Source organism: Garra rufa, chromosome 12, assembly GCF_049309525.1.
Source record: "Garra rufa chromosome 12, GarRuf1.0, whole genome shotgun sequence".
Classification (NCBI taxonomy): Eukaryota; Metazoa; Chordata; class Actinopteri; order Cypriniformes; family Cyprinidae; genus Garra; species Garra rufa.
In genome coordinates, this window is record NC_133372.1 from 47755670 (window position 1) to 47779791 (window position 24122).

The 24122-nt window shown below is 35.2% G+C and overlaps 1 protein-coding gene across 1 annotated transcript in view; it reads left to right on the forward strand.

The window, feature by feature from the left end:
• LOC141347648 (uncharacterized) overlaps nucleotides 1–24122 on the forward strand; it is a 90208-nt gene that overhangs the window by 43880 nt on the left and 22206 nt on the right. Inside the window, exons 4-8 of the mRNA XM_073852631.1 lie at nucleotides 1998–2136; nucleotides 20759–20904; nucleotides 22237–22309; nucleotides 23618–23776; nucleotides 23866–23935. Coding sequence (XP_073708732.1) covers nucleotides 1998–2136; nucleotides 20759–20904; nucleotides 22237–22309; nucleotides 23618–23776; nucleotides 23866–23935 — 587 coding nt within the window. The remainder of the gene's footprint in view (nucleotides 1–1997; nucleotides 2137–20758; nucleotides 20905–22236; nucleotides 22310–23617; nucleotides 23777–23865; nucleotides 23936–24122) is intronic.

Genomic DNA, 24122 nt, shown 5'->3' on the forward strand with positions numbered 1-24122 from the left:
TCTTTTTCTTCCCCTTCTTCAATTTTGTTCTTGTTCCTTCCTTTCTTTCATCATTTCTTTCTTTCTTTCTTTCTTTCTTTCTTTCTTTCTTTCTTTCTTTCTTTCTTTCTTTCTTTCTTTCTTTCTTTCTTTCTTTCTTTCTTTCTTTCTTTCTTTCTTTCTTTCTTTCTTTCTTTCTTTCTTTCCCTTCTGCATATTCATTCATTCATACATTCCAGACCTTTCCTTTCTTTCTCATTTCATCATTCCTTAATTTACTTCTCATTTCTTTTCTTTCTTTCTTTCTTTCATGTTTATTTTTCCTTGCTTATTTTTTATGTTCCTTTTTTCCTTTTGCCTTCCCATTCATTCATTTATTCATTCATTTCAGCCTTCCTTCCTTTTCCTTTCCCCATTCATTCATTCATTCACTTCACTTTTGTTCATGTCTTTCTTTTTTTCTTGTTTCTTATTTTCTTGCTTTTTTATAATCCATTTTCCCTTCCTTCCTTCCTGACTTACTTTCAATCATTCCTTTCTTTCCCATTTCATCATTCCTTAATTTACTTTTCTTTTCATTCCTTCCTTCCTTCCTTCCTTCCCTCCTTCATTTCTTTGTTTCTTTCTTTTTTCTTTCTTTCTTTAATGTTTATTTTTCCTTGCTTATTTTTCTTCTTCCTTTTTTCCTTTTGCCTTTCTATTCTTTCATTCATTAATTTCAGCCTTCCTTCCTTGTTTCCTACAACCTTTTCCTTTCCCCATTCATTAATTAATTAATTCATTCATTCACTCACTCACTCACTCACTTCAATTTTGTTCATATGTTGTTCCTTCTTTCTTTTTTTTATTCCCATCCATCCGTCTTTCTATTGTATGATTATTTCAATTCATTTAATGAGATTGTTATACATTAGAAAAGCACCGCTGAGAATTTAGGTGTAATTGAACTTTTTCCAATTTGGTGTCACCTATAATTAGTTTTAAAAACTACCACCTGCCTACAAATACAAGCTTTTGGTAAACAGTTGTAAATGGCTTATTAAAATGAAGTTTCAGCCAATGCCTTTCTGTGCTCTGTCTCCTTCCTCCACTAACCCTCTCTGATTTTCTTAAGATCTTTAAGTAATACCATTCTCTTCTTGGCTTGTCTAACATGCTAAATTGTAGCTGCCGGGAATAAATCTTTGGGGTTTTTAGCTCTGGTGTACAGCGGCAACGAGCGAAAGCCGCCATGCCGAGTCCATCTTTTACTCAGCCCGCATGCATGCATGTGTCACTTCAGCCCAGCCACTCATAAAGCAACATGATGGATAAATGAATACAGAAAGAAATAAATAAAAGCCACACTTATTCTCTCCCGCACATCCTTTCCTCCGCCTCTCTGATGGATCTGTGAAATGATATAAGGAATAAGACTTAGAGGGAGAGCGAAAGACAGGGCTGGGGTGGAGAGACGGATATGATTTATTAGGCTGATAAAAATTCAGCCTTTGTTATTCAGTCATTTTTCCATGTGCAGCTTATTAAGGAGCGCACCTGCCAGGGGAAGAGTTTGTGTGCGCCAGTGAGTGTATGTCTAAATGTGTGTGTCCCGTAGAGTAGGAAGACTCAGACCTCACAGAGCCAGTTTAGATGACACACTCTTCCCCTCTGTCGGTGTTCACTGCCATATTTTTAAGTCTAGCAAAGGCTCCGTTTAGACTTGCCATTAATATCATGAGTTTTCAGTGATCAAATAACAATCGATAACACTTAACCACATTAAAAGCCATGGGTAATTGCACCCAAGATACATTGTGATTGTGATTTTTGTTTTTATTAAGTTATCAAGATGTAAAACACATTTATATTAAGTCTACAGGTTCAAAATGATGTATCTCAATCTAGAGTTTATGCAAACCATACTAATGACTCAGTTATAGCTCATGCGGGCATCATTAGGTGATTAAGCATTATTGATCAGTGAAGTGACATGTCAACCATTAATTCCCTTCCGTGATTTGTCTGTTCCTTTGCAGGCTCCTCCTCTATGTTAGTGCGAAGTCCGTCATCGCATAGGATCATCAAAACACGCTACAAAATAGACACACGCAGAGCGCATACGATCCACCACAACCCTGCTCTTTCCTACAGGGTCAAAAGAGTGCATTCTGCCAGGTAAGTGATGAGTGCTTTTCTGTCTGAGGTGGAAATGACCACCACTTAATCTACTTCCTGTTTGTCTCCACTTCAACAAAGCTCATTTCAGTGGCTTTATTCTATCATAAATTGTGCGTTTGCATGTGTGCGTGCATCCCGCTCACAATCTCAGCCCGGCACAACCAATTACCAGACTGATTAAAACCTCTCTGTTGACATTCAATGTTTTTATCAGTGTCTCAGTGCCTAATAAAACATTAAATAACCGCCTGGCCCTTAATAACGCCACATAGAACCATAACTAACTGCCTCATCACCACTGATAATGACAGAGAGAAGGTGCCGCTCGTCATGGTAATCTATTACTGGAACCATAATATTACACCATAAAGATGTTCTACGGATGGCCCACATGCTTGTGTGGACATGAGGGTAGCCACTGAGACAGAAGCTTTTAATGGCCAATGGTGCCTTGAAATTGTTTTTCATATTACAACATTAAGTGTTTTATAAGTGTAAGAGGCCATTCTCACAAAACTTGTTTTTGCATTTGTGACCCTAGATCACAAAACCATAAAGTCATAAGAGTCTTTTTTTTTTAAATTCCATTGATGTATGGTTTGTTAGGATAGGACAATATTTGGCCGAGATACAATTATTTAAAAATCTGGAATCTGAGGGTGCAAAAACATCAGAATATTGAGAAAATCGGCTTTAAAGTTGTTCTTAGCAATGCAGATTACTAATCAAAAATTAAGTTTGGATATATTTACAGTAAGAAATTTACTAAATATCTTCATGGAACGTGATCTTTACTTAATATCCTAATGATTTTTGGCATAAAATCGATCATTTTGACCCATACGATGTATTTTTGGCTATTGCTGCAAATATACCATGCTACTTAAGACTTGTTTTGTGGTCCAGAGTCACATTTTAAAACATGAGGTAAAAACGCAAGTAAGTGTAATGTAAAAAGAAACCCCTTTTTTATTTGACAAGATAGAAGCTACAAGCCTTTAAAGCAAAATGAAAAGAGGTTGGAAAGCTACTAGATTGTGAATGCTTTTAGAAAGACAGAGAGAAGGAAGAGGGGTCACTGCTGTGTCTGTATGGCATTAGCTTTAGCCTGATAGGAGGCCTCTGAGAAATCCTATTCACTTAAGGGTGTAAATGAAGCACTCATGCATATGGGTGTAAATTTTTTATTCCCCCTCTTATCTACAGAGTTAAAATGATCTTCATAAATCCCCCTGCTGTGTGGGCCTGGCTTAGCCATGTATAAAAAAAGAGAGTGTGGATTATAGGTGTTATATGTTAAGAAGGGTGGCACATTAAACAAAATAACCTTCTGTTTTATCTCTCTTGCTCTCTTTCACTGTCTTTCTGGGCTTTTCCGCCTTAGTGAGGTTTGCTTTACACTGCCTTGAGTGGATAGTGCTTAACAAAATCACTACTTTCTGCTTCTTTCAAGCAGGATCGGTGTATGGTATCACTATGAATATCTGATTGGCTGCTTAAGCAGCTGTAACTTTGTGTTAATGGAGAGAGAGGAAGTTGGGGGAGCTGATCTGTGATGTTAGTGGGTTTTAAATCTAGAATTGTAGTGATCCCTGTTCATATCGTATGAGCTGATAATAGTTTCTTGAAGGTAAGTTCCTTATATGATTATTTAAGCTCAATGTTCTCATTTGGGATGGACATGTATGTATACAGTTGAGGTCAAAAGTTTACACCCTCCTTTCAGAATGTGCAAAATGTTAATTATTTTACCAAAATAAGAGGGATCATACAAAATAGTCCACAAGAGAAAATAAAAGTTGAATTTTATAAAAATGACCCAATTTAAAAGTTTACATCCCCTTGATACTTAATACTGTATGTTCCCCGAATGATCCATAGCTGTGTTATTTTTTTGTTTAGTAATAGTTGTTCATGAGTCCCTTGTTTGTCCTGAACAGTTAAACTGCCTGCTGTTCTTCAGAAAAAAAATCCTTTAGGTCCCACAAATTCTTTGTTTTTTTGGGATTTTTGTGTATTTGAACCCTTTCCAACAACAACTGAGGGATTCATATGCAACTATTACAGACGGTTTAAACACTCACTGATGCTTCAAAAGGAAAAACGATGCATTAAGAGCCGAGGGTGAAAACATTTGAACAGAATAGAGATGTGTACATTTTTCTTATTTTATTTCTTGTGATATTTAAATATCATATTTTTGTCATTTAGTACTGTCCTTCAGAGGCTACAGAAGATAGTTACATGTTTCCCAGTAGACAAAATAAGTTAAATTTACTCTGATCTTCAAATTCAAAAAATTTTCACCACCCAGCTGAAATGATTTTTTTTTTTTAAACATATGTTTTTGAATTTTACATAGCAAGGAAACATAATGCTATGCCCGATTTAGTAAAACTACTGGTATATGTAGTCATCACGTAGCAGTTGAGAACATTTTTGCCGACAGACATGTAACAGCTGCTCTTGAAATAGATGATAAACAGGTCTACAGGTCAGACTCTCATCTGAGCTCATTACTGAGGAGATGCTGACATTTTGACCTCAGTGGCCTGCATACAACTATTCAACACTGTTTATGCATAGTTTTTTTTTTTCTTCTTTTTTTGGTGTAATTGATTTTCTAGCTCTTTGCAGGTTCATCTGTAATTAATTCAGCACATACTAAATAAGTAAGTAATGAATATTATACTGAAATTGTTGCCTATAGCCAATTTACACACTACATTTTGAATGCAATTTGGTTTTGATGGCAGATCGTGCCTAGTCGGATTCAGTTTTTGAGACTGATGCCAGTGATGGTAAATGTGGCTAATTGCAGTAGAGATGTATAAAATTTTTCCAGTTTAACGGCATAAAAAATATTTAACACAGTTAACGTAGGGCTGGGGCTAGGGTTGGCAACCCCACTCACAAATGCTGCTTCTGTCTCTTATTTCCTTGACAAGAAGTACTTTTATTTAGTTGCAGAATGTCTTTACGACCACATCAAATAGTAGACTTTTCAGATGCGCACTTCAGCTTCACTTAAGTGCCAGGCACTATTCAAACAAGCGCCGGAAAGGTACAGGTGATGAAGGAGCTTTAGTAGTGCAACAGTGAACTGCAGTCAGATGAGAGGTTATCAGGCCATCACACTTTAGTTGCTCGCACAAATACAGTGGCATGAGCTGTAACCTGTATCATTTCATATTAAAGCATGAATGAAACTACGAGTATGCGTGTCAGATCCGCGTCACATTCAGCAGTGGCAGCTCTTAGAGTAATAGCAGCCAAATAACCTATTAACCCAGCTGATGTGATGTCTGTTAATCAAAGAACAAAAGAAAAAGAGGGAAACAATATCTTTTGTAGCTTTAAGGATTCATCTGTATTTACTTTAGTATTTAGTGTTTGGAAACTTTATTCAATTTCTGTATGTTTCCTACTTGCTGAAGGGCATAGGTAAAATATGGGTTTATGAAGATTGTTTTAAGTTCACTTAAATTAAAAGTTGTTATTTTTTTTAAGTGTAATAAATGTTAAAATTGGTAACCTGTTTATTTCTCTTGTGGACTATATGTAAACATCTTGCATTTTGTATGATCCCACTTATTTGGGTAAAACAATTTACATGTTGCACTTTCTGAAAGGAGTAAACTTTTGACCTCAACTGTATACATATATGTGACCCTGGACCACAAAACCAGTCTTAAGGTTAAATTTTACAAAACTGAGATGTATACATCATATGAAAGCTCAATAAATAAGCTTTCTATTGATATATGGTTTGTTAGGATAGGACAATATTTGGCCGAGTTACATCTATTTGAAAATCTGGAATCTGAGGGTGCAAAAAATCAAAATACTGAGAAAATCACCTTTATAGTTGTCCAAATTAAGTTCTTAACAATGCATATTACTAATCAAAAATTACATTTTGATATGTTTACAGTAGGAATTTTACAAAAATCTTCATGGAACATGATCTTTACTTAATTTCCTAATGATTTTTGGCATAAAAGAAAAATCTATAATTTTGACCCATACAATGTATTTTTGGCTATTGCTACAAATATACCCCAGTGACTTAAGACTGGTTTTGTGGTCCAGGGTCACATATGTCTATCCCAAATGAGAACAATAAGCAGACTCTGTCCTAAAAGTTGTCTACATTTGAAAATTTTTACTTTTGGAAATTACTTTTTCACTCTGCAGGACTATTTGCAGTTCAATTCATTTAACTGTATACATTTTCAAATTTTCTAAAAGTTTATTAAAATGGTGATAACCCTCTTATCACAAATTCTGTTCCAATACAGCACTTACAAAATACGGTACCATTTTTACATTTTTGCACTAAAATCTAAAATGTTATTTGTAACCAACTAAATTATTTAATATTATGCAACATGCACATAGTAATCTAAAGTGTTACAGATATGTGCAACTGTGTGCAAGTCAGTGATACTTCATTCATGCGATTTAGATTTGCTAGGGCAGTGCTCTCTGGGATTTTTAATGGATAAGCGAGTGTGTGTTTGTGAGGCTTCATTTGTGTAATGCAGATTTTGTGAGACGCGTGCTTGGCTTCAGACTGCCTTTGAGCTGTGGTGACTTACCGCCATTCATTTAGCTGCCTGCAATAAATATTGATTCATCAAGGGATTTTCAATTTGAACCTCTGTGACGCATTGTGAAATATTACAAGAGAGAGGGAAATGAGAAAGAGAGAGGGAGATAGCATTGGGGGGGAAAGCAGATAAGGGAAGATTTTTAACGATCCATCTCTCTTTCATTCATTCATTTGTTGGAGATGCATATTTTTAGAGTATTTTAGAGTATGGCCATCTGCCACATTCGTATTATATTTACACATTTGGCAGACATTACATTTAAGCTTTTATCTGAAGCGACTTATGATGCATTCAATATATGCTTTTTACCAATACAGGCACTTCCTAAGAATCGAACCTGCGATGTAAAGCTAAAGCGTGGCTGCACAGCATAGTTTAAAAAAAGCCACAATGCCAAGTATTAGTTAGTTAGCAAACACACACAGATGGCTGATCACAGTCCACCACCCAAGAGCTCAAGCAGAAGAAGCGCGGAGCCTCTCCGTCTCACACATGAGCAGACAGACGCGGGGCTCTTTAGCCCCTCACCCTTCCGTGCAGTGACCTGGCGTCCGGCGCAGCGAGCTGGAGAGCGGTGGGAGTGTGTAGTCAGCAGTGCGGCTGTGTCTGGTGATTGAGTGTTTGAGGGGACCGGGTGGGGGAGGAAAGGCCCTCGTAAATCCCCGGCAGCCACCAGAAAATAGATATAATCTCAACATTAACTACATTAATAGTAGCAGGAGTTGAATTAAGAAAGCCGTAAAGCATGGACGCCTGGGCATAAATTACACGAGTCTGCATGGCACACACACACACATACATACATACACACACATACAAACTGCCCTCCTCCCACTGCACACTCTCCGTTTTGTTCTTTCTTTTAGATTTTCTCATTTGTTATTGTGAATGTGGAATTTGTTTTTTCTTCTTGGACTTGACTCGCCTGACCAACTTTTAAGATCATGTCTTATTTGATATTTCAAACATGAATATGAATTAATTGATATTATTCAAATTTATTGGCAACAATTAATCACATTCAAAATATATATTTTTTTAATATAATACATGTGTGTACTGTGTATATTTGTTATGTATATATAAATACACATACATACAGTATATATTTTGAAAATATTTCCATATATTTTTATTCATATAATTTATATTATATATAAATATATTGAATATATAAACATAACATTTTTCTTAAATATATACATGAATTTATATATACATAATAAATATACACTGTAGACACATATATTATATAAACAAATGTTTTTATTTTGGATGTGATTCTTTGCGATTAATTGTTGCACAGCACTAATTAATAATTAGATTAATAATTTATTCGTATAATATTTATCGGTGCAATATCAGTGCTCATATATTATTTTAGTTAATAAAATGTACATTAAAACAAAATACTTCTAATTTTGATATTTCTTCTCATAAATAATAATTTTATTATACTAATATGTTTTATATGAATAATGGTTCTTATAATATTAAAAATATCAGCAGAATTAGAATTAATACTATGTTATTGAAATTAAGTAATAAAATGTTAATAATACTGAATTAATTTATTTTTTTAAATAAATCTTCACCCAGGCTGCATTCATTTGAGCAAAAAAGAAAAAAAGAATGTAAAAATAAAATATAAAATATAATATATAATAATAATAATAATAATAATAATAATAATAATATAAAATAACAGTTTTGAATTTATTATTTATACTACTTATACTAAATTTATTTTTTAAATGTAATTTATTTCTTACTTGAATATTATTATTCATATTATATTATTTAAACCAATGATTAATATAAAATATATAAAATAAAACACTTATGATAATATCTCTTAATATTATAATCACAAATGTTATTTTTTTATAATTTTATTAGTATTAATATTCTTGAAATTAATGATTGTAATATTAGCAATATCAACATATCAGTATAATTAATTAATAATATTATTGAAATTAATTCATAAAATACATGAAAATACTTAATAACTTTGTTGATTACAGTAAATTACTTTATTGCTGTTTTTGAAAGAAATCTTCACCCATTCATTCGAGTGAAAACAAAAAATAAAAATGTAAAAATACAATATTGTGAAATTACTATTGAATATTAGCAATATCAACATTAATTCATATTATATTATTGAAATGAATGGTAACACAACTACAATAAGTTGTCATTGTTTAACATTAATTAATGTATTAACTAACATGAACGAACAATGAACAATGCATTTATTACATTGTTTATTAATCTTTGTTAACGTTAATAAAAATACAATCGTTCAATGTTTATGTTAGTTAACAGTGCATTAATTTGTGATTTTAACAATGCATTAGTAAATGTTAAAGTTTGTATCAGCGATTTCTAGCCTAAAACATAAAGTGTCAATTTCAGCTGACGTTTCTTCACGATCCGCTCGCTGCCTGCCCCATAAATTGTCTGTGAAAAAAACGAGTCTCTCTGGTCAGCCTAGGGTCAGAGATATGCCCAAAAAACAATCGGCGCTATCAACACACCACAGATAACCAAACAGTGTTCCAACCAATCAGCGTCAGGGGTTTGGTGTTGTGGATTTTCCTACTGGTGCTGGGATGAGAGGGAGGCGGAGCGAAAGTCCACAACACCAAACCCCTGACGCTGATTGGTTGGAACACTGTTTGTTTTTGTGTGGAAAGGTTGGTAGTGCCGATTGTTTTTTTGGCATATCTCTGACCCTAGGCTGACCAGAGAGACTCGGTTTTTTCACAGACAATTTATGGGGCAGGCAGCAAACGGATCGTGATGAAAGGTCAGCTGAATTTGACACTTTATGTTTCAGGCTAGAAATCGCTGATACAAACTTTAATATTAACAACTAAGATTAATAAATGTAGTATAAGTATTGTTCATTTTCAGTTCATGTTAACCAATGAACCTTATTGTAAAGTGTTACTAAATTAATTAATAAATGCACATTGATATACTTAATACTTGATTGATAAATTTATTTATTTATTTATTTATTTTTTTGCTGTTTTATACAGCAATATATCAGTTTTCAGGTTTTGTAATAATAATAATAGACAGAAAGTGAGCGATTAGACAGCCAAAATCATAATCTTGATTATTTTTCTAACTAATAACATAAGACATACATTTAAGACATCATTTATGGTGGTATAGTTCTGCGTATAAAGCCAGATTTCTTTCTGCTGTTGTTTTTGAACTCTAACACTGTTCATGTCTGAGAAACAACAAAAAAACAATCATAATCTTCACCTTTTATTTTCTCTAGTCGACGCACTTTCACACGTGCGGTCATGCACTCTCTCGGTGTGGGTGGAGCGGCCCGCGTGGCCCTCATCAGGTTTAGTGCTCTGGTATTGATCAGCACAGGATATGCTGCAGCACTGCTCCACTCTCCTCTCTTCTTCTTCACCACCTCTCCATTCATCTCATCCACCCATCTTGGGAGAGAAGGGAGGGGAGCGTGAGGGAGAACAAGAGGAGCAGAGAGGTGAATTGAGAGTGCTGAAGGACAAGATAGAGCAATAGAGCGTAGGAGTTCAGGTATTAACAGCCAGAAATGTTTGACTGATAATACAGTGTTGAGATATACAACCGAGCATGAGCCTGGAAGTGTAGTTGATAAATATGTTGATGCTGATAGCCAGGGTGGAAATACCCTACATTTGTATTATTTTTATTTATTTTAAATGTGTGTTTAAAACAAATATCTCATGTTCACCAAGGCTGCATGAAGAGTGTTTAAACATTTTTACTATTTAAAATAACTGATTTTTATTTGAATATATTTTAAAATGGAGCTTATTCCTGTAAGTTTAAATCTGAATTTTAAGCATCGTTACTTCAGTCACATGATCCTTCAGAAATTATTGTAATATTCTGATTTGCTGCTCAAAAAAACATTACTATTATTGTTGTTAAAAACAGCTGAGTAGAATTTTTTGCAGGTTTCTGCAAATAGAAAGTTCAGAACAGCATTTATCTGAAATAGAAATATTTTGTAATCTTATAAATGTCTTTATCATCTTTTTTTGATCAATTTTTATCAATTTGACCAAAAAAAAAAACTATTAAAAAAAATATTATTACAGTTTTTTATTTGAGATAAATGCTGATTTTTGGATCTTTCTATTTATAATAATAATAATAATAATAATAATAATAATAATAACTTTTAAATATTGTTAATAATTAATAATAATAAATGTTTTCTAAACCGCAAATTACCCTATTATTTAGCTTTGATCACAGGAATAAATAAAAAAAAATTTTTTTTAAAGTACAAATATTTTACAATATAATTGCTTTTGCTGTATATTGGATCAAATAAATGCAGGCTTGGTGAGCAGAAGATACTTCTTTAAAAAAAACATAAAAAATCTTACTGTTCAAAAACTTTTGACAGGTAGTGTATTTGATTTAAAAAATAAATAAAATACAGTAAAAAAAATATATAATATTATTACAATTGAAAATAATAGTTTTTTATTTTAATAAATTGTAAAATGTAATTTATTCTAAATCGAACAGCTGAATTACTCCAGTCTTCAGTGTTAGTTCTTAGGATCATTCTCTAGAAATATCCTCAATAAATCATGCTGATTTGGTGCTCAAGACACATTTATTGTTTATTAATTATTACTTTTAATGTTGAAATCCACTGTGCTACCTTATACCTTTTATAAAACCCATGATACACTTTTTTTCTGGATTATTTAATGAATAGAAAGTTCAAAAGAACCACATTTATTAAAAAAAGAGGCAAAAAGTGTAAAAGTCTTCACTGTCACTTTTGATCAATTTAATGCATATATATTTTTTCATTCTTAAAAAAACTCTTACTGACCACAGACTTTTGCACAATAGTGTAATTTAAAAATATATTTTTTTACAAGTGTTTTGTCATACAAGAACAATATCTGTAGTACTGCTATGCTAAGTGTAATCTAGTGTAGTACAAAAGTGAGAGCAGATGTGTTTTGTTTGTTCAGTTGTTGTTTATAGACTGCATAAAGTGCGCATTATCTGCAGATGGCATTCAATATAAAAAAAAAGTCTGTGAGATTTGCTCCGTTTTAGCTGTGCATTGCACATATTTCAAGATGCAATCATATGTTTTACTACTGTGTGCCACTGTTACTAAACAAGAGCATTTATTGTCATAGGCGTTCTGAAACATGCCACGTGTCTGGTTAATAATAATAAGCGTAAATACCCGTCATTGCAAAAAATAGCCGCATTTGGCTGGTGGCAAGTGTTAATTTCCCACCCTGATGACAACTGTCTACTTTACCTCGTGTCATCTGTCCCTCAGTCCTCTCCTCTTTCAAATGTTTTCATCTTTTGCTCACTTGTCTGCCCTTGAGCTGTTGATTTCTTCAAACATTTGAGTTGTTTTCCCTCTCTAATAGTCCTTAATACGGTTATCACTTACGTTTCCCTCATTATCTACTTTGCTACAAGCAAAAAGTCATTTACACACGGAAAATTGGTTAAGTGAAACCAGCTAGCTCATTTCAAGGGTAACTCTTTTTGTCTATTCTTCAGGATGAGCTTACTAATGCTTTCTCTGCAGCCAAATAGACAAGACAAGCATTATTGCGAATGCCCGTGCGGCCTGTGAATTCCTCCCCGTCACCAAAACAAAAGTCACATCGTTAATCACCCTGCCGGAGTGCTGATTCGTCCTCTCCTTCATCTGCGCTCGTCCTGCGGTCGAAACGCAACAAGACACACATACATGCTTGTACATGTGAGAATGCACAATAGTTTGGATAATCGAAAGCGGCCGGTAAACGTAACTAACTTTTCTAAGCCAAACTTTTTTTTTTTTTTTTTTTACAATTAAGAGGTTTCAAACACTAATTGTTTGGCGAGCTTATGTGTTCTTCCCCCGACGATCATATGCACCAGCACTGATGTGTTTTTGTCTTGACACAGGTGTAAGTCCCCCGCACTCATCCTTGCTGATGGTTGCTTACCGTGCCCCCTAAATATGCCACATACTAGCAAAAAAGAGATTTGTGTCTAGTGGGAGTGATAAAAATCATGATGCCTCGGAGATGTTTGCTGTAAAAGCGTTTATTTTGACAGAATGAATTAAAGGGACAAAAAAACAGATTTGCTCCGGCCCCTCGAGGGATGGGTCATCATCAGCATATTCAGTACATCTTTGCATTTCACGCATTCCATAACGTGAGCATAATATACAATATATATGAAAAAAATGCATTCCGATTTTTAGGTTCTTAGCTATTGTCTTAAAAAATTGTCCTGAGTAACAGTATTTTAATGTATCAATTTGAATTTGTTTACATGAAACAATTCAAGACAACTACATATTCCTTGTTTAGCAAATATCTTTTGGTTTGTTTCTAATTATATTTTTAGGGAAATTTGTGTGTGTGTAGTGCACCTGTCTATAAATACTTTTTTTTTTCCTGAAATATTGTTAATCTTCATTAACGTTTGAAGGTATATTAGCTGTAGGTATACCACTATACCTACTAACATACTTGTCCAATGCATTTCTACAAAAACCTTAATTTTGTGGAAAACAGTGATCAAAATTAGAGACCATTAACCACTGTAGCACGAAAGATGGCCGCAGGACATCACTAGTTTCTCACACTACGTTGGTGTGATCTTGGTCCACTCTTCTTTCACTCTTTTCCATAGTTTGGTAACTGTAGTTGGTTTAAGTTTGTCGCCAAGGATTTTCCAGAGGTTTTCAATCAGGTTTAGATCCGGCCTCTGGGTCAGCCATTTAATTTTTTCACTGTTCTTAGTTTCAAGAAACTGCTTTATCTGTTTTGTTGTGTGATGGGGGCATTGTCTTGCGTGGAACTCGCAAGGAACTGCATGTTGCTGAAGGAGGTTCTGATAAACATTTGCATTCACTCTGACATGTAACTGTATAAGAGGCACAACTCTTGCTGCAGAAGACGTCCCCCAAACCATGGCACTTCCTTCTTCACTTTTCAATGATTTCATTGAAGCACTTGGGCTTCTGTCTTTTCCCAGTTTGATGCCGAACATAATGTTTCCCATCACACCCAAATAAATTAAAGTTGCTCTCATAACTAAAGTGAACTTTGGACCAGATCTCCTCTTTCCACACAACATGTTCCTCATTTTGCTGATGGGAGGCTTGGTCACTGCAGAGTGCGCTTTCAGTCCGACTTCTCTTAAACATGCAGAGACAGATCCTTACCCTGTTCAGCACTGAACTGGCAAGCAATTCCAGCTGCAGTGTTGAACCGATTCCCTATTTGAGAGTCTCTGCATTATCTGTGTCTTTTTGTGGATTTGTCTTACGTGGACGACCAGCCTTTTTGGGAGACTTAAATGAATTAGTGTCATTGTAAACCTGCAGTATTCAAGAAATCTGGAAATTTGGAATGACCAACTTATCTTGCAATGGCCAAAAGAGTCATCCCTTTGGCCTCCATCTATACAACCTCCTGTCGCAGGGTTTCAGTCACCTTAAAGCAGCCTGTCATCTTGATATGTCTGCAGGAATGCTGCCAGTTAAATAGGGTTTGTCATATAATTTAAGGAAATTAGCACCAGGTGCCCCCTTAAAGTTCACTTTCAGAACAAAAAATTAACAGATAATTTACTCACCGCCTTGTCGTCCAAGATGTTCATGTCTTTCTTTCTTCAGTCGTAAAGAATTAGTTTTTTTGAGGAAAACATTTCAGGATTTCTCTCCATATAGTGGACTTCTATGGTGCCCGCGAGTTTAAATGCACCTTCAAAGGGCTCAAAACAATCCCAGCCAAGAACGAAGAGACTTATCTAGCGAAACGATTAGTTGTTTTCTTAAAAAAAAAAAAAAAAAAAAATACAATAAACTGTTTAACCCTAAATGTCTCTGTGTGTATTTCAGTTCAAGACAGTTAGGGTATGTTGAAAGTTTTAAATCTCATTTTCTCCTTCAACGTCAAATCGTCCTACATTTCTGTTTTACCTTTTTTTGGCTGTTTGATCTTTGCAAGTTCACTTTGTAAGCACTGGGTCAGTACTTCTGCAGCAGCGATGTAGGAAGATTTTGAAGTTAGAGGAAAAAATGAGATTCAAGTTTTTCGACATACCGTAACTGTCTTGAACCGGAATAAACAGAGTACACGCAGAGCTAGACAAGATGAGCATTTGAGGTTAAAAAGTATATAAATTGTAATTTTTTTTTTTTTTTTAGAAAAAAAATTTTTTTTCGGCTAGATAAGACCCTTCTTCCTTGGCTGGGATCATTTAGAGGCCTTAGAAGTTCACACTTGTAAGCACCATAGAAGTCCACTATATGGAGATAAATCCTGAAATGTTTTCCTCAAAAAACAATTTCTTTGCGACGGAAGAAAGTAGAACATGAACATCTTGGATGACAAGGGAGTAATTATCTGTAAATTTTTGTTCTGAAAGTGAACTTCTCCTTTAACACCAATAACTTAGAGGTATCTGTAAGTGTTCTTTCATTTTGATCCGAGTTCTTTTTCAAATATCTGATTTAAGTTTTTGTACTGTGTTTTAGAAAAAAAAATTGCTTACAAACTGCCCTTCTACTCTTGTTAGAATAACTTAGAATAATTTAGAAAAAATTAAGGTTGTTCTATAATTTTGAAATTCTTTGTTCAGACAACTGTGTTTGAATAGTTGGGATAGCATTTGGATGGATTCTGTTGGTCTAAGTTGATGGTTTTTATTTTGTTCTTTCCAAAATGAAACATTTCTAGGTATTTCTTAGCATTTTTAACTCAAAATACGTACTGTAGTTGTTTATTCATAGTGCACCTGTCCTCAAAGTTTCATCCGAATGATTTCCATAAAAACTTCTCCTCTTTCATATCCTCCAGCAGACCCTTAGGAAGAGCACAAAGACCTTTTTATATCATAGCCTCAGGGTCAGAGCCCCCAAATGCTAAATCACGTCCCACTCTAACAGTGCAATTACAACCCATCGTGTGTCCCATAAAAATAATTCCCTACTGCCATTCAAGTGATACATGGGACGACGTGATATGTCCCTCCAGACCCCATGTATTAACACTGCCGGTCCCCTCTGCCTCTGATATCGGATCAGCTTCAACACCTTCCAGCCTGAGTTACTGCGGTAACAGAAAACACAAACATAACTGATACCAGAACAGCAACTAAAAGTACGTATATTGTGGCGACCTGTGATTTAAAGAGTGCCGGTTGGCTGAAGATAAGGTATCGGCGTTTAAGGGTCAAGGACGACTGGCTGAGAGCTCTAAGGATGATAGAGCTCTCCTCTTTGCTTCCCGTCTTACTTTTATTTCCATCTTTTCCAGAGTTAAAACAAAGAGACCCAAGAGGTCACAAGGCATCTTGTGTTTACAGCTTTCCTCTCGCTTCATCTTAGACAAAGCCCAGCGGAGGAACATTTGCATGCTATTACATGTACTCTGCTTCCGAGTTTAGGCTTCATATATTTTATCCATTTGTCACACGGGCTCGCTACGACTGGGGTTAACTGCCTCACATGTTCCATGTCCATGTCTTGGCTACATTAGGATCCATTATGGCTCTTGGGTGCCCTGCCTGAGCTCCAGTGAGGGCAGCAACTGTTCTCCCATTACACCTCATTATGGCTCCCATGGCTGCCGTCTCTGAGCCGTTGTGGACCTTTGTGTGTTATGATGTATGTATGACATATGCTCTTATAGCTGAAAGGACGTAAGCTTGTTCGGCTTCTATGTGAATTTGTTCAAGTCACAGTAAAGCTGAAAAATCAACAGATCTTTTCTTTTATTTTGTGACATACAGAGCTATGCGAAAGTATTCATACCCCTTCTTTTTTTCATGTTATGTTGCTGCCTTATGTTAAACTGTTTAAATTACTTTTTTCCCCACATCAGTCTACACTCCATGCACCATGATGACAAAACAAAAATAAAATTGTCACAACTTTATAAATTAAAAAAAAAAAGTACATTGCTTAAGTATTCATACCCTTAACTCAGTACATAAGTCTCAAGCTCAAATCTTTTTGGGTATGATGCAACAATTTTGGACATCAAAATTTGGCAATTATAAATATTAGCTCATTACCTGCCATTCTTCGCCTTACCGCTCAAGCTCTGTCAGCTTGGATGGGGTCTGGCAGACATTTTCAGGTTTTTCCAGAAATGTTTAATTGGGTTCAAGCACAGGCTCTGGATGGGGCACTCAAAGACATTCACATAGTTGTCTATAAGCCACATATATAATGCTGTGTGCTTAGGGTCGTTGCTCTGTTGGAAGGTGAAGCTTCTTACCAGTCTAAGGTCCTGAATGCTCTGGACTGGGCTTTCATTAAGGCAATCTCAATATTCTTGTGCTTTGAGCTTTTCTTCTACTCTGACGATTCCCTCAGTTCCTGCTGTTCAAAAACAGCCCAACAGCGAAGCTGCTTAGTTTGAGTCATGGTTGTTTCAAACTTCTTCCATTAAGGGTAACGGAGGCTACGTGCTGCTGTGAACCATTCAATGCAGCAGAATTTTTTCTAAACTCTTCTCCAGATGTGTGACTTGACGCAATTCTGTTTCTGAGCTCTACTCTTTTTTTTTTTTTTTTTTTTTTTTTTTTTTTCTCTGATATGCATTTTCAGCTATTAGACCTTTTATTAAGACGTGTGTGCCTTTCCAAATCATACCCATTCAATTGAATTTGCCACAGGTTAACTTCACTCAAAGTGTAGTAACATCTACAAGCAATATGAGTGCTCCTGAGGTAAATTTCATCTGTAACAGATGAGGGGGTGAATACTTATGCAATGGAATCATTTACATTTTTTTATTTTTTTACTACATTTGCAAAGATGTTAAAAACCTGGTTTTTGCTTTGCCATTATAGAGTATAGAGTGTAGATTGCTGTGGGGCAAAAAGTAATTTAAAGCAGTTTAATCAGAATCAGAAAGCTTTATTGCCAAGTATGCTTGCGCATACAAGGAATTTGTTTCAGTGTCATTAGCTTCCAGTATACAAAGGCAACAACAACACACAGACAATAAAAATAAGATGAGAATACGAAAATACACATATGTGACCTTGGACCACAAAACCAGTCATAAGGTTAAATTTGACAAAACTGAGATTTATACATCATATGAAAGCTCAATAAATAAGCTTTCTATTAATGTATGGTTTATTAGGATAGGACAATATTTGACTGAGATACATCTATTTGAAATCAGAAATCTGAGGATGCAAAAAAATCAAAAAGACTGAGAAAATCACCTTTAAAGTTGTCCAAATTAGGTTCTTAACAATGCATATTACAAATCAAAAATTACATATTGATATGTTTACAGTAGGAATTTTACAAAAAATCTTCATGGAACATGAACTTTACTTAATTTCTTAATGATTTTTGGCATAAAAGAAAAATCTAAAATTTTGACCCATGCAATGTATTTTTGGCTATTGCTACAAATATACCCCAGCGACTTAAGACTGGTTTTGTGGTCCAGGGTCACATATGTAAATATAAATAGACAAAAAATAAATAAATAAAATCATAATAATAATAATTTGTAAAAATAAATTGGGAAATAAATAAGTGGCATGTACAGTTGTGCTATAGATGATAGAATGGAATGCAGGGATGTATTATTATTGCACACATTTTTTATTGCACAATGGGAGGAACATTTTAACTGTTCATAAGGTGGATTGCCTGGTGGAAAAAACTGTTCATGTGCCTGGTTGTCCTGAAATTTAGGGCTCTGTAGCGCCGGCCAGATGATAAGAGTTCAAAAGAGGGGATGGCTTGGATGTGAGGGGTCCAGAGTGATATTCTGAGCTCTTTTCCCCACTCTGGATGTATATAGTTCTTGAAGGGTGGACAGGGGAGCACCAATAATCCTCTCGACAGTCCAAACCGTTCTCTGCAATCTTCTGATGTCTGATTTCGTAAGGCAGCAACATAAAATGTGAAAAAATTAAGGGTTATAAATACTTTCATAAGGCACTGTATATTCCAGTGAAATGCATTATTGTTAGTTCACCCAAAAATGAATATTTTATCATCAAATATGATCATCAAAATGTTATTTAAAAATCTAATTAGCATCCATTAAGAGTACTATTACATGGCAGTTCATGGGGCCTTTAGGTTATCAATGTGTGTTTGTATTGAAGCCAGTGATACTTTCTGTGTGTGTAGGAGTGCTCAGACTCAATGTTGATGCTGTGCTGTATGTGTGGGCTGGGGTTGGACATATTGGCCGAGGCAATAGATTGTGTAGTTGAAGCTCTTGTATTGGGTGTAGATTGATGTTGGAGGTGATTTGCTGTGGGGCTCTTGAAACGTTTTGTACTAAAGTTCATGTCTCCTAATACAGAGTAGCTACTCTCATACACTACTTCACACACAACTTCCCCCACAATCAGTCTTAAATATATACTTTGAAAGGTGGAATAGACTATATGGCATTTGGTCTATAATACAGAGTATGATAATTGACAGAACTGCTGTTCTCCATGTGTAGCAGTGAATATGTCTTATTGAATTTTTATTATGCACACTTTCAGCTATTTTTAGAAGCGATTCACATTTATAGGTTTGAAGCCATTAAATGTATTTCTGTCCATTTTTGCACAAAAATTTTGTAGTAAATGATAATGTGAGAGATGTGTCCTGTGTGTGTGTGTGTGTGTGTGTGTGTGTGTGTGTGTGTGTGTGTGTGTGTGTGTGTGTGTGTGTGTGTGCTTAAGAAGGAGAGGAAGCATCAAGGAGTATGTTTGGGGGGCAGTCTCTCTGCTCTGGCCTCATGCCCTGGCAATTATCTCAATGATTTCCTCCTCTTTTCAATTCTCTCCATTTCCACACGGCCGTCCCCTCCATTAAAGGAGCAATTTACCAGAGTGCTGTGACACAGGAGCCAGGAGTAAGAGAGAGAGAGATAGAGAGAGAGAGCGTGAGAGTGGGTATGTTTAGGAAGGTGAGGATGAGATTGGAAAGGGGTGTTGAAGAAGGGACAGTAAGAGGGGAAAAAAAAGAATAGCTGCTTTACTGCTCACATTCAAAAATGTGATGTGATGCAAACCAAATAAATGTAAACAAAGGCAGAATCTTATAATGTAATAAAAACAAAGTTAATTTGAAAAGTTAGTTATGTTATACACTACTTTTCAAATATGCAAATATACATTAAATTGATCAAAAGTGACTGTAGATATATTTATATTCTGTATTTTAGATATTTTGTGTTTAGACAACAGTTCAACAGCACAAGTCTGTAAGTATATAAGAAACAACAAGAAGTGTGTTAAAAAAAACTTGGATTCAAATCTCAGTTTGACTGTTTAACTACAGTCCGTGACACAAAAACAGTGTAGTTTAGAAAATAATGGTTCATTTGGCTGTCCGCCATGACACTCCCTGTGAGAAATAGTGCAAGTGGAGTGATACAAATGGTGAAACGGTTGGAGTTCTGTTATCACTAGAATATCGCCCTCCTCTCAGCCAATCAGATTTGAGGACCAGAAAGAACCATTGTATATATGTTACCCTGGACAATAAACCAGTCAAAAGGGTCAATTGTTTGAAACTGAGATTTATACATAAATAATAAGCTTTCCACTGATGTATGATAGGACAATATTTGGCCGAGATACAACTGTATGAAAATCTAGATTCTGAGGGTGCAAAAAACTTAAAATATTGGGGAAATCGCCCAAAGTTGTCCAAATTAAGTTCTTAGCAATGCATATTACTAATCAAAAAGTAAGTTTTGATACAATATCTTAATGGAACATGATCTTTACTTAATATCCAAATTTTTTTTTTTTTTCACATTTAAAAAATTTATCATTTTGACCCATACAATATATTTTTGGCTATTGCTACAAATATACCTTTGATACTTAAGACTGGTTTTGTGGTCCAGGGTCACATATTAGAATTTGATTATAATTGGTGTTTAAATGTTAATATAATTTGTTGTTGTCTTTTTGCAATTTTTCAGAATCCTCCTGCAGAATCGACTAAGGACAACTTCAGAAAGGCAGTGGAGGGGGCGAAGCATGAGATGGATAGGCGGAGCATTATACAGAGTTTCAGCCAATAAGCTCTCTCGCACTCAAACCACCTGCACACCTAACAGTAGACAAGGTAACCATTTTGCAGAGATATACATTGCTTGACCAGTTAGCAAATTTTCTAAGCACTAAAATGAGATTTTAATTGTGTGTTGGCCACAGTTTGTTTACATAAATATGTGCCCTGGAGGTACTGCAGTTGTGGTTTTGTGGGTTTTGAAGGGTCAGTAAATATCACTCGTCTATAAGTACACAGTCCAGATTATCACTCCAGTGGAAGGGGTCTACAGGTCGCCTTCTGAAATAATAAAGCTGTCATCTGTCACTGGCTACAGGTTGAGAGAGAGAGAGACACAGAGAGAATGTGAGAGATCGTGAACAGCCCAGATTAAACCCTAAAGCCCTAGTCAGAAGTGAAATTAAAGATCAGCCCCTGCTCTGTGACAGGAGTTCCACACAAACACACAATTCATCTATTTATGATCTCCCCAACTATGGTTTCACCACACACAAGTCTGGTACAGTTAATATACACAGACTCAATCTCTCATTCACTTTTTCACATGGACTTCACAATTGAATTCCACATAACCAGCGAGCCATTTCTCACATGCAGTCGGATCCTAAATTCCTTGCGCTCTGGCCTCATTGCTCTTTTACTTAGTGCTGCATAGAGTACAGTGTTTGTATCTACTTCTCTCTCTCTCAGATTGCCATTTGGCTGTGGTTGATGGACCCTGACATATAAATAAACAGCATGGCATCTTGTCTTAGTTGTACTTGCTGCCTCCGTCACTACCAATGAACGTGATGACCTTTAATTACATGCTATTAGTCTGGCTTGTTATAAATAAATATGCTTGGATGAGACGAGGAACAAACAAGCACTGGTCTACAGCTCATTTCAAGCCACTTCAAAGGCTTGATACAATACTTTATATTTGCTAAAGCTGATTGTTTTTTTTTTTTTGGGTTAAGCTGATGTTTTTTTAAAGGAATAGTTCATCTAACAATTATAATTAGGTTATTATTTCTTTATCTTCATTTCAATCCAATCCAAACCAAAAGCAAAACCAAAGAATTTTGTCTGTAAAAAACAGAAAGAGATGTTTAGTGTAATGTTCACGCTGCTATTTTTATTCATACATTGAAAGTATTAAGTGACCAGGGACAGTCAAGTTTCAAGAATGGCTTACACGTACTATAAAAATATTACAAAACCATCATGAAAATAAATAAATGTTTTGTGTGACAAACAAATGGAAATCTGTTGTTATTCACTGCTAAACCTTCTTGTGTTTCATAGAAGAAAGTCATACACCTCCACAAAATGGTTTGTAATCTTTGATCTTTTGATGTGTAATGAGTCATCTTCTATCATTTTCTTTCTCTGTCCATACTACAGGAGAGTGGTACAATCCGTATGTTTCCTCAGCTGGTAATCAGGGAAGAACATCAGCCACACGTTATGTAGCCAGGTTAGTATTGTAATACATGTTTATAGATGGTCATGTTGTTCCAAACCCATAAGACCTTCGTTCATCATTGGAAATTAAGATATTTTGATGAAATCTAAGCTTTTCTGACCCTGCATAGAGAGTTACTCAGCTGACACGTTCAAGGCCCAGAAAGGTAGTAAGGACATTGTTAAAAAAGTTCATGTGACATCAGTGATTCAACCGTAATGTTAGGAAGCACTGTCGTACTTTGCACACAAAAAGTAATCTCGAAGCTTTATAAAATTAAGGTTGATCCACTGATGTCGCATCTATTTCAAGGACTATTTTACTACCTTTCTGGGTCATTTGAATGTTTTGATTTTCTATGCAGGGTCAGAAAGCTCTCGGATTTAATCAAAAATATCTAAATCTGTGTTTCCGAAGATGTTTACATACAGTTCATAAGAGAGAATAATAGCTGAATTTATTAAAATGATCCTGTTCAAAGGTTTACATCCCCTTGGTTCTTAATACTGTGTTATCTAAATAATCCACAGCTGTGTTTTTTTTTTTTTTTTTTTTTTTTTTTGTTTAGTGATAGTTGCTCATGAGTCCCTTGTTTGTCCTGAACAGTTAAACTGTCTTCTGCTCTTTAGAAAAGTCCTTCAGGTCCCACAAATTCTTTGGTTTTCCAGCATTTTTGTGTGTTTGAACCCTTTCCAACAATGACTCTGATTTTGAGATCTAGATTTTCACACTGAGGACAGCTGAGGGACTCATATGCAACTACCACAGAAGGTTCAAACACTCACTAATGCTCCAGAAGGAAAAAACATGCATTAAGAGGTGGGAGTGAAAACATTTGAACAGAATGGAGGTAAATTTTTCTTATTGCCTAAATATCATATTTTTTTTATTTAGTACTGCCCTTCAGAAGCTACAGAAGATTCCCAGAAGACAGTTACATTTACCCTAATCTTCAAATTCAAAAAGTTTTCACCCCCGGCTCTTAATGCATAATTTTTCCTTCTGAAGCATCAGTGAGCGTTTAAACCTTCTGTAATAGTTTTATATGAGTCCCTCAGTTGTCTTTAGTGTGAAAAGACGGATCTTATAACCTTTGAACGAGGTCATTTTTATAGAGTAAACTATTATTTTCTCTTGGGGACTATATGTAAACATCGTTTATATGAAATATCTTATTCAGTTTAGTACTAAATAAACAGTAACATGCATTTTGTATGATTTTGCAGATGAAATAGGGATGTAAACTTTGGACCTCAACTGTATGATCGTCAATTTGTTTACTGGTTTTGCGATAATTTTTTTTTTTTCTATGTGTATCAGTCGTGCTGTTCAGAAGAGTTTAGCTATAATACGACAAGCCCGGCAGAAGAAACAGAAGGCCAAGCAGTACTGCATGTATTATAACCGATTCGGCAAGTGTAACCATGGCGACGCTTGCCCCTACATCCATGACCCTGACAAAGTGGCCGTCTGCACCAGGTACTGAGTATCTGCACTTTCACATTATACAAAATGTTTAATACTTTGCAAGCTGACTTCAAATTAAAATCTTGATTGGTTTTTGGCAGGTTTCTCCGAGGCACATGCAAGCAGACAGATGGGACTTGTCCTTTCTCGCATAAAGTAGCCAAAGAGAAGGTGCGTTTTTAGGGTCATTTGTAAAGGTACTCATTTGTACATTTCTTCAATCAAAAGCATAAAAATTTTATTTAAAGGGATAGTTCACCCAAAATTTCAAATCCAGTCATTAATTACTCACCCTCATGTTGTTCCAAACCAGTAAGACCTTCATACATCTTCAGAACACAAATGAAAATATCTGGGT